At 37.6% G+C, this 14,170-nt stretch overlaps 1 protein-coding gene across 1 annotated transcript; it reads left to right on the forward strand.

Annotated features, from left to right (window-relative positions):
- Positions 1-68: 68 nt before the first annotated feature.
- Positions 69-13,909, forward strand: LOC108679973 (protein O-mannosyl-transferase 2). Its single transcript, XM_018168719.2, has 18 exons — positions 69-154; positions 1,262-1,507; positions 1,925-2,023; positions 2,352-2,436; positions 3,041-3,257; positions 4,901-5,009; positions 5,371-5,530; positions 6,218-6,324; positions 6,952-7,046; positions 7,500-7,650; positions 8,592-8,775; positions 9,256-9,325; positions 9,644-9,839; positions 10,709-10,806; positions 11,303-11,463; positions 12,546-12,699; positions 13,308-13,365; positions 13,906-13,909. The coding sequence occupies exons 2-18, from the start codon at positions 1,269-1,271 to the stop codon at positions 13,907-13,909; spliced, it is 2,187 nt and encodes a 728-aa protein (XP_018024208.1). The 5' UTR covers positions 69-154; positions 1,262-1,268.
- Positions 13,910-14,170: the final 261 nt, after the last annotated feature.

Raw genomic sequence — 14,170 nt, forward strand, 5'->3', positions numbered from 1 at the left:
AAATTATTTTCCTGGTAGGATTTGTCATGCTGCGCTGGCGCTGTTAGCAGCACTGCTGTTCCCGTCCACGAAGCAGTGAGCAGATGTTCAGTGTTCCTTACACCGGTCAGGTCATTCACATTGACCAGTAAAGGAAGTCGCGATATAAACTGAAGTAAGTTCGAAGTACGTAAAATATTTTATAAACTATGTAAACCTTTCAATAAATTATTTATAAATTTGATAACATTTATGTTTGAGATTCAATAAAAATGAGAGTTTTCTGATTGCCCAGAAGAGATTAGTATGTTTTATTTAGACATACTTTTATATACTACATTGGGGTATGCCGAAGACAATATTTCAGTGTTCATTTGGTCAAATTGAGGTATACTATAAATTACGAATAAGTGAGAAAATGGTTAATTTTTTACGACTAATAGTTGTAGTATGTGTAGGTTGTGCACCTAGGTGTACTATGTGTACTTTGTGTTTGTGATAGGTGTACTATGTGCACCTATCACAAACTAGTGAATTATACCATGGAAAGTATGAATATACTGTATGAATAAAGTGAAATGAGCCGAGCAATATTGATTTCGCGAATTTGTGAAAACTCATTTATAGATAGTAGACCCATTCGTAGATTGTACCGAAATAGGAACAAGGATAAAAATATGATTGATCGTACAGTGTGATAAATGAAATGAATGTTTATATAGAATAAATTTGAAGCTGGATAGATTTCCACTATGCAATAAAACGGATAACGTGAAAAGGTGTGTAAATCTTTAGATGAAGAGCTTAGCCTATTTTACTTTAACAGAAGCTTAATGGAATGTTTTATAAGGCCTTATGAAAATAACTCAAATCATTCTATTGTTAAACGATTTCGAGAATTGTTAGGATATTCTTCAGATGTTAAAATTAGTTTTCCACTTTTATCCTAAGATTTTTGCCATAAATCTGATTTGTGGTTTTCGGAAAGAGTAAATTACTAAATTTTAATTTCTTTAGCTACATAATAGTATTCTAAACTCTGAAACATTTTTAATTGAATGTGATTTCTAACTAAGTTTTAAAATTTCGACTTGAAACAAAATTAAATTCGACTGAACATTATGATTACAATTTAAATACCTATGTTTACACACCTAAATTATAAATATAAGTATATATATACTATTAAAATAAATAAGTTCATACCAATATATACCTATACCTTATACTTATGTACTCAATGGTAATTATATATTATACAATTTTATTATACAAATTCCAGAAAGAAGATGTGCAAGTGGAGAAAGGTTACAAGCAGCAGCGACAGGTCCCTCACAGATCTTCCTGAAGAAGATTCCTTCGACGACGATGTCTTCTCGGCTGCCGAAGGCCCCACAGAGGTAGACGAGTTACCCCTGAACGAGGGTGTGGACGAAGCTCGCGCTGCGGTTGACATCAACAACATCTATGAAGGGTGGAGGAAAAAAAGCCTGCTTGAAAAACTTGACGCCGTTGCGTTGGATTATTGGTCAGGTTTTGTTTCAATATATTAAATTATATTAGGGTCTATTTTACCATATATTATATTATATTATATAAGTTTAACTATCTTGACTAGTGGTATTTCTTTGCTCTTTACTGGCGGTTCATGTAATACATTCATTTTTTCCTGTTAACAACGCGATTAATAATTCGAAACGAATTTCTATCACATTACAATGATATTAAAATTTTTGGGCATCTCTATATTTTTAAAGTAATTTCCAGATAATTTTTATTAATACATTAATTGCGTAAAGTTAAGTAGAAACGACTGATTCAAAAATTACTCATACATTTAAACTATGTTAATTTCTTTAGTTTTGACTTTAATTGACTTAAATACCTCCAAGTAAATAGGTTGATAATTTTGTAGCCTTATTAAAATTCACGAATCCAATTACAGGGCGGGAGGAGCGGTGAGTTGGTGGTGGTGCTTCTGTCTCATCACGCTGGCGGGAGTGATGACTAGACTGTACCGCATCACGGAGCCCAACGCTGTGATGTAAGCGAAATTTTGCAAATATTAAAACTATAAGTGAGTTCACAATAGCTTCACGTTTTCATAGAAGATATGGTGAACTTGTTTGACGTTTCCTCATGTTGTTCATATGAAAATATTTGCCACTTGAGGATTTTTCATGTATGCAAAATTGCTCAACTGTATACTTCTTGGCGTTTCAAGACTGCGTTGAGCGTTGGCTGTACTTCTACGCGTTTCATGAAGTCATTTACTTGATTCTTTTAGGTGGCTGTTATGTCCAACTGCTACTGTCAACGGAAAATATTTCATGATCAATAAATATTGAGAATCTTTATTCCTGTTTCCGTAGTTGGGACGAGACTCACTTCGGCAAGATGCTGTCCTGGTACATCAACGGGACCTACTTCTTCGACGTTCATCCTCCGGGAGGCAAGGTAGGCAATTTTGACGTGCAATTTAAATTTAAAAATTTCTACTAATTTTACCGATAATTAATATCTGAAATTTATTGTTTTCTGCATTACTTTTCACAACAGCTAATCAGAAATAATTTAATCCTGCTCATCACCGGATATCCGCACTCATTTCTCAAGGAGGTCGTAATTCTTCCACTTATCGGTAAGGTTGGTGACTCCAATATCAGGCTTTAACTCAAAGCGTTTCAAAAATTACTTCGTTGATTGCGTTGAATTTTTCATTCGTTCGTACACGCTTTTTGCCCTCTTTGATTAAGGGATAGTCTACAACGATGCCTAACATTCAATGCATTTTGAATAGGTATTTGTTAACCTTCTCGGCCGTTTTCCTCCTGTCGGGTCGCACTTGCTGCTCGCTCTATTCGGTAGGGCGGTTAAGGCAGCAACGTTTAAGTGAGTAATAGAACATCTCCTCGATCGCATTCGTCCGATTTGATCGTAGTTGCTGTTTGCTTTGTTCGGTTTGCCGGGCGGCTACGTATAACGACAGACGCAAATTCAATGCGTTTTAAATATGCATTTGTTGACGCCGTCCATCGCATCTCTTTCTGTTTGTTCATAGTTGCTGCTCGCTCTGTTCGGTTGGGCGGGAGGCTACAACGGCAGCCACCCGTTCACGGCGCCCGGTTTGAGCTTCGAGGGCTACTCCGGCGTGATGGTCATCAGGGTTGGATGCGCTCTTCTGGGCGCCGCCCTCGTGCCCGTAGCCTTCGGCTGCGTGTGGACCATGACCAGGCGTCTGCCATCAGCAGTCTTGGCCGGCGTCTTGGTTGTTGCAGGTGGAATACGTCAACGTATAGGGGAACCAATTTTCCAACCTAGGGAAACCAACGTCTAGGAGAACGTTAACCAAATGCGGGGTATTATGTTGCTGGTAAAATAACATGTGATTTGTGAACTGGGCCATTTAGGTTCTTTACGAGGGGTTTCAAAAAATACGTGGAAAAACAAAAGTTTGAATAAACTATCAAAGTCAATAGGTTAGGTTTCATGCATGTGCTCTATCTAGCAAGTCCAATACATTTCTGTAAATAGTGATACCAGCCAATTATTCCGTCTATGTAGAATCGAGAGTTGGGGGCAAAACTCCCTAGCTAACTCTCTTTTGGCTGTATAGAATTGAACCATGTTTTGGCAGCTCTTTCGCTACTTCACTTGATGGAAACTGGCACCGTTCAATGACTTTTTTCAGGTTTGGATTTAATACAAGTTAGATGGGGCTAAGTCGGTCCTATAAGATGGATGTCGAACGGTTTCCCATCAAAATTCGCGTAACACAGTCGCTGTCAGCCGGGCGTCATGTGCTAGTGCCTTATCGTGGTAGGAGAATGCGTGTCGATGCTGTTTCCTAGGATGTTCTTCGGCGTATTTCCTGGAAATTTTTATCAAAATTTCTTTATTATAAACTACAATAATTTTTTCTTGTACTCGAGGAAATAAACTAAGAAGCTTCCCTCTGCATTCCAGAAAACCTTATTTCATTAATGCTCAGAATTTTCTTTGATGGGCCCACTTCCTCCCCTGAATAGCCACTGATTCCATCGAGAGTGCCCTGTGTCCATTTGTCAGTTACTGATCTATATTCTAAACACTGTCACCCGGCCTCGAATTCGGCAGTTGCCATGTTGCATGAACGGCTGTTGCTCTTTAAACAGCGCTCCGCGTTTATAACATATGAAAAGGGTTCATGTGAAAACGCATTTTAAAACATTGATACAGGATCGTTTTGATGCATTGGCATCATATTCTTTTCATAGAATTTTCAGTTATGATCATTCTCCAAAAACTCTTTGAAACACCCTAGTATAATTCTAACAATTTGTAAGATGTAAATGCAGCTAAATGCATATGCAAACGTAATTGTAAACATAATATGCTTCTTAAGACAACTGGTCGAGATCCTAAATGCGTTCTATCATATTACGATGTCACTAGTCTCCTGGAACACATCATAACCTAAATGTTTTACGATACCTTAAACGTACAGCAGTGCTGTGGACACGGTCCTCCTGCCAGCCTAGGCGAAGCCCTCTATCTATGTTCTTACAAGACACGTGATATAGTCCTATATATATTGACCTGTAACTTCCTCTACCCATAGGCTTTAAAATAAACACGAATTAATAAATCATTTAATTATTCTGATCCTATTTCATTTTACAACGTCATCGGCAAATATTTGAGTTTTAAGGCTTTCCCGGAAATACAACAATAACAGATCAAAGAAAATTAATAACTAGCAAATTTTTCGCATACATAAATAGTCTTAAGGTGTTAATACAACATAACAAGCATGAGATATATTTTCAACAATATGTACACATGTTAATTTACACTTCAAATCCTGAAAGCAGTAGTACAGTAAATCTAATAAATTTAAAGCCTCTGATAAATAAGTCAATGCTTTGGTTTACTATTCCAGAGATTGGCACTCTGCTGCTGACGAAGTACATCCTATTAGACGCTCCGCTGATGTTCTTCATGATGGCTGCCTTTTTCAGCCTGTGCCGCCTGCAGCATGCAACGCTTAGGTGTTTATAGTGTATTAATACTGTAAATATTCTGTATTTAAAATCTACCTGCACTGTACAATATTTTAAATTAGGAATTATTTAATACTACCGAACTTAGTTAAGTCTTGCCATCCAGTCTGATGATGACGATGCGAGGGAACATATTCCGCATATATGTGGGAGGGTATCTAATTTAATACTTATTACTCATGAATATAAACGTTACAACTACATGAGTTTTAGTGTTCAACGTACGATAATGATCCCTATTTGAGTAATTCATTGGAATCCCGACGACGATCAGTTAAAATTGTGAAAACATCTCTTGAAAACAATCGTAAATATGAAACTTTGTTATGAAAGATGTTTTTCCGCTCAGACAAGGGGCGTTCAGTGGGCCGTGGTGGACCAGCCTGGGGGCGACGGGCCTCTTCTTGGGTTGCGTGGTGAGCGTCAAGTTCGTGGGGCTGTTCACGGTGGCCGTCGTGGGGCTGCACGCCGCGTCGCAACTCTGGCACATCTTCCCGTGGTCTTCTGCGGTAACTCTTGTCTTTTGTAATAGCGGTGCCAACTTTTATTAGCCCATTAGACTTGTCTCTAATTTTGGCATTAGACCTGTCGCAGAATTTTCATAGCTTGTCTCAGGTCTCGAACATGCAACTCACTGCTCCAATTTTTCCGTGCTTAACCGCTCAGCCACCTCACCAATTTTGACCAGAACTGTCGTAGGTAGCTGGGATCGAACTCACGACTCACTGCTCCAATCCTGGTACTCTGAACTAGAACTGGGTAACCTAGTCTCTGGTATAATTGTATTAGTTGGCTGCTGTTATAGCTAGCAAATATTCAATGCTTATAATTCCGAATTATGGAAAAAATTGATAATGTAGCTTAAAATATGTGTGTAACTGTTTCATAGTTCCTTTATTTCTTTTCTCATACGTAGTAGCAAATATAACAAAAATTTTATAGTAACTGAACGTAGTGCTGTTACGACTGTAATTCCCCTTCACGTATAAATCATATCGTTATCAAGTTAATCTATTATTCAACAATAACATCATTCACCACAGCCACTGCCGTTTTGAACCACTTTGGACATCAACCGCACTTAAATTTTTCGCAAATAAATAAATTAACAGAATTTACCGCACGTGTAACCACAGTTTATTCTAAACCTAAACAACGCCAGTGGTGATCACTAGAGCGTGCCCATGTACCCACAGCTCTCACTTGGGGCCCACGTCATCGCCCGCGTGTTGTGCCTGATAGTCGTGCCCGCCGCGGTGTACTTAGGGTGCTTCGCGGCACACGATATTCTCCTCTACAAGACGTGAGTCCCTTGGTATCCCTAGTGTCCCCTAGCATCCTTAGGATTATTATCATCCTTAGGATCCTAAGAATCCTTAGGATAGTATCCTTAGTATCCTAAGTTTCCCAAGTATCCTTAGTATACTAAGCATCCTTAGGATCCTAAGTATCCTTAGGATCCTAAGTATCCTTAGTACCCTTAGTATCCTTAGAATCCTTTGTATCCTTAGTAACCTTAGTTTCCTTAGTATCCCCAGTCCAAAAATGCCCATTTGACCATGCATCGGGTGTTTTGTTTTATATTATAACACGTACAGAGACAGAAAATTAATATAATTTTTCGTGCTGTAACGTGAAATTATGTTCAGATGCAAATAACGTTATTTATGAATTTTCTTTTTCAAATTACTCGTTAGTTGCCATTTCAAAGCTGGAAAAAGCCCTCAACTTGGGAATGATTAAATGTTAATAGACTCCTGCAAGATAACTACCATCAAAATAAATCATTAATAAAAAACGGATGTATCAGCGGGTGAATTATTCGCGTAATGACATCATTTCCTAAGACTATACTCAACTCACTACGCACGATTTTTTAGGCTGATTTTTCTATCAGAGTTTTTGGGTCAAACGTTCTGAATAATTCCAGGTTCAGTGCACACGGCAGCGAAGAAGCTGCCCTCAGTCCTGAGTACCAAATGACCCTGCAAGGAAATGTCCTGCACAACGGCAGTTACTCTCCTCGTGAGTTGTTTCACTTGAAATTTAAAGTCTCTATGACTTAATTTTTTGATGTGGGATTTTACCTCCTCGTAGGCTGGGCAATACTCTGCTGCATTAACTCCTAAACTCTGATGATGCCATCGATATGTGATTGCATATCGTGACCTTGAAAAAGAATGTTATCCTGATAATGCAACGCTGCATTTTCATTTTACTCTATGATGGCAGGTGGGACTAAAAAACCGCTGGAGACTATTTTTATCTAACGCATTTCCGTAGGAATCACAAATCCTAAACCATAATTATTCTCCATTTTTTATGCTCGCTTTTCTATCATCGAGTTATCTTTCTCAAAAGTGATGACGCTCCAACGCATCGGATGCTTAGAGCGTTTGTAGTCCAGATATGCGATTAATTGATTTATTTATAACAATATCATATTGGATTTCGTATTATTACCTTTGTATTTTGAAGAGGTTGTTTACGGAGGCTTGATAACGCTTCGAAACGACCGTCTGGCGGGACCTTATCTCCACTCCCACAACCTAACTTATCCTGAGAAACACGCCCCAGGCAAGAAGCAACAAGTCACGGGATACAGAGCTAAGGATCACAACAACCTCTTGTGAGTAGTGACGTCTCATGCTAGTTAATTAGTTACTGATGGGGTTTTGTGGACTTGAATGGGCAGTAATTCAAACGATACAGGGCTAAGACCACAATTAGCAACCTCGTGCGAGTAAAGGCATCCATTGCCAATTATTAATTGATGGTGTATTCTGTGTCAGTATTGTTTGATAAGTAATTTATACCCTAATTTATTATTTAATTATCATTTATTACTGTTTTACTTATAACATATATCCTATACCCTAATTAAGCAAGTTTCTTATTTTAATAGTTCTGCTATTGTTTGTCAAGAATTCAACTTACCCGAGTTGAGCCGAACTTGATTAAAATGCTGCTTTGCCCATCCATTGTCATAGCCACGAGTTAATGATGAACAGTGTTCGCGCTTTTGATTACAATGCACACAGCGATATACTTGGCATCATTATCATCTGAGGTATTTGTCGGCTCCAGGATTTGTATGACATGACAGCTGTACCCAAAAATTTAGTTAGTTTTCATAAATCGCTTAAATGAAATGAACAAGTTTTTTGGCTTGTTTGGAATTCAATGGGTTGATAATTTTTTATTTATGCGACCATAAAAACAATTCTTTTTAAAATCAATTTCCTTGAAAATATTCTATAAATCATTCATCGTTACCTCAATCGTTTAAATTCTTTTGATGGATATTACTTCCAATTGACCAGACCCCAGCTATTCGTCTACAAGAATTTATTTTCTTTTCAAATTGATTCCCTTAAATATATTCTACAAATTACAAAGTAATCAAAACTTTAATTGATATAATTCTTCTGCCGGAAGTTACATCCTATTGACGATCCGGACACACATGCTGCACGTCCACAAAAAAACTATTATCTGCCTAAATTGATTACCGTTAATGTACCTAACATATTAAGCCTTAATCATGACGTCAATTGATTTACTTTTCAGCCGGATATTATACCCAATTGATGATCCGGACAGCCCGGCTCAGGTTTACTCGGACGGTCCGGAAAGCGTCCGTGACGGAGACTACGTCCGCCTCTTCCACCCGCTGACCAACACCTCGCTGGCCGTGGCCCCGCTTAGCGCCTTCGTCGTGCGCAAGCACAAACTGGTCTATGCGGACCATTACGTGTGTATTGACATTCAATGAAATCATTATAGAATACATTATAAATCGCTAAGATTTTCGACACGAAAATCTCAGATTTTCGACACAAAGATCTTAGATTTTCGACACAAAGATTTTATATTTTCGACAAGAAAATCTTAGATTTTCGACACGATTAAAATGACACGATTTTTTGTTCGCTTAGATTTTCGACACGAAAATCTATGATAAAGGTAACTAACTGTGATTGTAGTTCTTTACCTATATTTGCTGGTAAGGATGACGCGTATATACGTCATAATTTATGAAACTGAGATTTATAGTGCTGAGATTTCAAACTAAGGCCTGGATAATCAATGGGTTTATTATGCAATACGATTGAGGAAGACACTGCTTGATAATTATTGTTCAGTTCAATGATTGATTTTAAAATTATAACAGTTTTAGATTGAGGTCACACAAAAGGATATACGGAGAAACTTATCATTAAATCCTTCGCAGACGCTGCAGCAGCCTCCCGCTGAGAACTATAATCCTTTACTGGGGAATACTCCTGACGACATGAGTCACGGTGAGCCATAATGTGCATGGAAAACATGATGTTTTTTTGAGAGCCGGAAGCTATGAAAACATTTTTTTTAAACGTTTTATTTTCTTACGAACTAATCTAAATTTTCATAATCAATTTCTACTGAGTAAATTTTTTTTAACTTTAACCTGATTTTTTTTATGTTTTTGACGATGAAAACGTCAAATATTTTGATGTTTTTGACGATAAAATATTAAAGGGTGAATTTACCATGAGTATTCTATTTGCTTCAAATTCTTGGAAAATTTAAATGAAATTGAAAATAAATTATCCATAAAATTTTCAATTCATTCATTTCAGAGCCACCTTCATCCCATAACTGGAAAATCGTAGTAGCAGAAGAAGACAAAATATTGCACAAAATTCTGCTTCAGCACCCGCATGGAACAACAGAAAATAACCCCGCCCTCGAGCCTCTCCGGACCCGCTTCTCACTCATCAACCTAGAGTTTGGCTGCGCGCTCACCTGGTCTCTCGAGAAACTCGGAGCCAAATGGTGAACATATTTCTTAGAAAATATTACTCTGAATTGATCGCAGAAAATATTGCTCTGAAGCTTTGCGAATGAACACAAATAATGGGAGTCTATAGAACTTCATATGTTACTCATGTGGCAACTTTTTTCTGCTTTATTTTGTAACTAACAGGTTAGCATTGCATTGCATAGTGACACACTTTCCCTTTTATCCAGTAGTGGGTCAAATTGTGGAAATAGTGACACACTTTATCATTTATCCAGTAGTGGGTCATATTGTTCAAATAGTGCCACATTTTCTCACTTATCCAGTAGTGGGTCATATTGTGCAAAAAGTGACACACTTTCTCTTTTATCCAGTACTGGGTCATGTTGTCCAAAAAGTGCCATAGTTTCTTAACTTCAATAAGAGCAGAGATCGAATGAAGCATTTATTCGTATTTTTTTCGGGATGGTTTATGATATTGACCACAAGGCCAAAAAATGCATCGCTATTTGAAGAAAGTTCTTCTTACTTCTCTGAGTTGATCATTGCAGAACATGATTTCATTAGGAATAATTTTTACGCGGTTTTGCATCATATTTGAGATCGTTTTCAACTTGTTTTTTTTTATCAATATTTTCGTCAATGTTACATTTTATACCTCCAACGTAATTCGTGGTCCGTGCCACATATCTAATGAAACTGAAAATGTAAATTAAGAAAAATTACTTATATACATCACATCCTCGAATCAGAAATTATCCTTTTTAAATCGAAATAATAATTTTGAGACCTGATTTCATCAATTCCTTTAAAAAAAATTTTTTATTGAAAGTAATTATTTGGGAATATTATCTTATTTATCAGTAACTTTAATTAGAAATTAAATATTTTTTTATTTTTACAGGGCCGAAGGCCAGGAGGAAATTACATGCAGCAAAAACCTCAAGGCACCGGAAGCTTTGTGGCGCATCGAGGCAAATCACAACCCCTACAACAACCACAGTTAGTGCTGGTAGCTCACAGTTGGTGCTGGTAGCTCTCAACCCCTACAACAACCACAGTTAGTGCAGGTAGCTCTCAACCCCTACAACAACCACAGTTAGTGCACACAGTTAGTGCTGGTAGCTCTCAACCCCTACAACAACCACAGTTAGTGCAGGTAGCTCTTAACCCCTACAACAACAACAGTTAGTGCGGGTAGCCCTTGGTCCGGTTAGCGTAATATTTCTTCTTCTATTATGTAGCATTTATAAAGTAATAAAGTAATAAAGGAATAAAAAATAATATGTAGGTAGAAGCAAAATTTTTAAACCCAAATCCGTATCACACAGGTACCACCTTCAGTAGCAAAACTAAAAAAATATTTCAACATGCAATAACCAATAACTTTTTTTTAATATCTTCGTAATTGATAAGTTTAATTCTTATTAAATCCCGAATCCCAGGATAGTTCTATATAATTTTCTTTATTTTTTCATCTCTGATGCATTTTTTGCAGACGTGAGTGCCAGGGAGTTGACACAGCCACTCTCAGCGTTAGGTCGTCTCGTAGAGACTCACCTGCTCATGCACTGGACCAACGGTCACCTCAAACCTGACCCCGCCGAGCTGTACAGCCCCTTCTACCACCGGCCCTGGATGTGGCCAATTGTCTATAAGGTACCCCACTTATAGGCTATACAAGATCTGTATTATATACAAGATCTTGAATTGCATGCAAGATCTTGTATTGATCTTGTATGCAATGAGATCTTGCTATACACAGAATACACAGATCTTATATACAAGATCTGTGTATTGCAAGGTCAGTAGGACTCGGCTCGTCCAACCCTCTTCCTACTCTCGGGCGAATATAAAGTCGGAAAAATAAGATTCTGGATAGAAACTGATTTTGGTCTGTTGGCAAAGCAGACCCAGAATGATTTCGCGCCCAGTGTAGTACGTATTTGGCCGAAGCCTAGCTAGTCAGTCCCCAAATTTTGATAGGGTCCAAATTTCTTATTTCCTATCTCGTAATTTTGAATCTCTTCATCCCGAATATCGTATTCCCAAATCCAGTCAATGCTTTTTTAATCTAATGTACATTTTTTTCCAATAAAGTGCCTGCAGTTCCTACCAATACTTAGCTTGTTCCTCCCAGCTAACCCTCATTTTAACATTCTAAGGAAAATAAGTTTTCAAGATTGAATAAAATTGATTTTGGAAATAACATTTGAATTTCATAGTCACTCTTCCCTCCTTTCTATTTTGCAATACCTGTTGATTAAGCCAATAAGTGTAAGAAATGAAAAAAATGCCCATCTCAGCCATGACACGTAGGCGCGTATCCTGGAGATGTAGCTCTATTTGACATCTAACGTTTTCAACGGCATTCCAAAGTAAAACCATATAATTTATAATCCATAACTTAAATTTCAATATTATTTCCCATTATTTAAATGTCATTCTGCCATGCGCTTATTATTATTCGATTGAAATTGATACGTTTTTAATGTTACTTAGCCCGTTTATCGACGTTTCCATTAGAATTGTTGTAAATTCACGTGGCATTTTCTTTGATTTATTTACTTCGATGAGTTTTAAATAACATTCAATTAACCTAACCTGATCCGTAATCGGAGCCGTGCTTTTATCATATACCATTTACGACTTTTTATATTTACATTCAAAGAATTTTCGTGATAATTTCATGTACTATTTACATTATTTCATATGCCATTACATGCAAACAATTTCCGCAGTCGCAGCCGTGGTACGACGTGAACTTCCGTATAGTGTTACTGGGCAACCCTCTACTGATCTGGCTGAGCACCGCAGCCGTCGTCGCTGCCGCGGCGCTGCTGCTGCTCAGAGCCTTCAGGCGTAGACGGTGTCCCAGGCACCGCCTCCCTCAGGGTGAGGTGTTCCGGTTACTCACTTAGAAATGGGTCATGCTGTCTAAATTGTGACACACTTCATGCACGTAGCACTGGTGCGCTTCTCTGCCGAACCAAACTGGGCACGCGATGACCCACACTAAGACAAGAAATGCATCGATATTGGACAGACCCTCGCTCATTCCTCTGAGTGTGTTCTACCTCCCGGGGCCATACTTTCAAAACTCGCTAAGTGAACGTAAGTATTTACGCTCTATTTTCTTGTCTATGATTGGTGGATTTTGCTCGAAATGCCTCAATGATTGGCTGATGAGCTTAAGATCTCTTAACTTTTTTTGAAAGTATGGTCCCCGGTTAGGAAATCCTAGAGTGTGTGATTAATTTCAGTCGAAAATAAAATTTAATAAGGCATTCAGAGCTGGACATTTTTTCACACCTGTTCTCGGTCAAAGTTTTTATTCTGATATACTTCTGGTACTAAAGAAATCATTAAATCCTTCTCATAATTTCTTTCTATAATTTCATTATCCTACATTTTCATTATCCTGGTGGCGCCTTCAGTTTTTATATCGTGTAACTGATAAATGAATAACAGAATAAATTATTTAAGATTGATTTTTTATACAGAAGAACTGACGTTGGAATACTGGTGTCGGTGGCTGCTGGTGGCATACCTCCTGCACCTGTCTCTTATACACATCTAGATGTGTATAAGAGACAGCTGTCATCTGATCCAGCACTGTCATCTGATCCAGCATTGCCATCTGATCCATCATTTTCATCTGATCCAGCACTGTTGTTGTTCTATTTATTCGCACTAAATCGTCGGCCACCGAAAGCCAGTTAGGCATTTGATCCAAACTTGCAGTATTTATGTTGGAAGGAATTTGTATGTAAGTCACAAATTAACTGGCTGGTATCCTGACAACGGTTATGATAGAAAAGAAGAATGCGTACGGAGCTGCTTAACACGAAAAATGCGTTTCGTGTATTTGGGTTATTGTCTGGAAGCTTTCATTCTCCTCAAAGGTCTTTCTCTTTCATACTTTTAACCAACCAGATTGTGTACAAATTAAATGCTGTTTTCTCTAATAAAGAAATAATTGAAAGAGCGTGATCTTTACTTCTATGTATTTGTAGCGGGCCTATGAAAGAACCGGCTGAAAGTACTAATATATTTAAAACTGTTTGTCATTTATTTACCTTGTATATTTCATATGTTTAGATAAATTCGAGGAACAATAATTAAATTCAAAGATAAACTTTTTGCAATAATTCCTGAGATTGATCTTACTTAATTTGAGCGTAAGATCGATCATAAGCTGCCGTTTGTTTCTGTGTGTATAAGTTATCAACATTCATCCGTCAGCAACAGAACACAGGTAGAAAATTAAGTCTTAAGCGCCTATTAATTAAATAATTAAAATGTTGGTTCTGCATTTCTTAATGCTTCTGTCGAGTATATTTCAATTAAATCATCATTGAATTTC

The sequence above is a fragment of the Hyalella azteca genome, unplaced genomic scaffold, assembly GCF_000764305.2.
Source record: "Hyalella azteca isolate HAZT.00-mixed unplaced genomic scaffold, Hazt_2.0.2 contig14244, whole genome shotgun sequence".
NCBI classification, from domain to species: Eukaryota; Metazoa; Arthropoda; class Malacostraca; order Amphipoda; family Hyalellidae; genus Hyalella; species Hyalella azteca.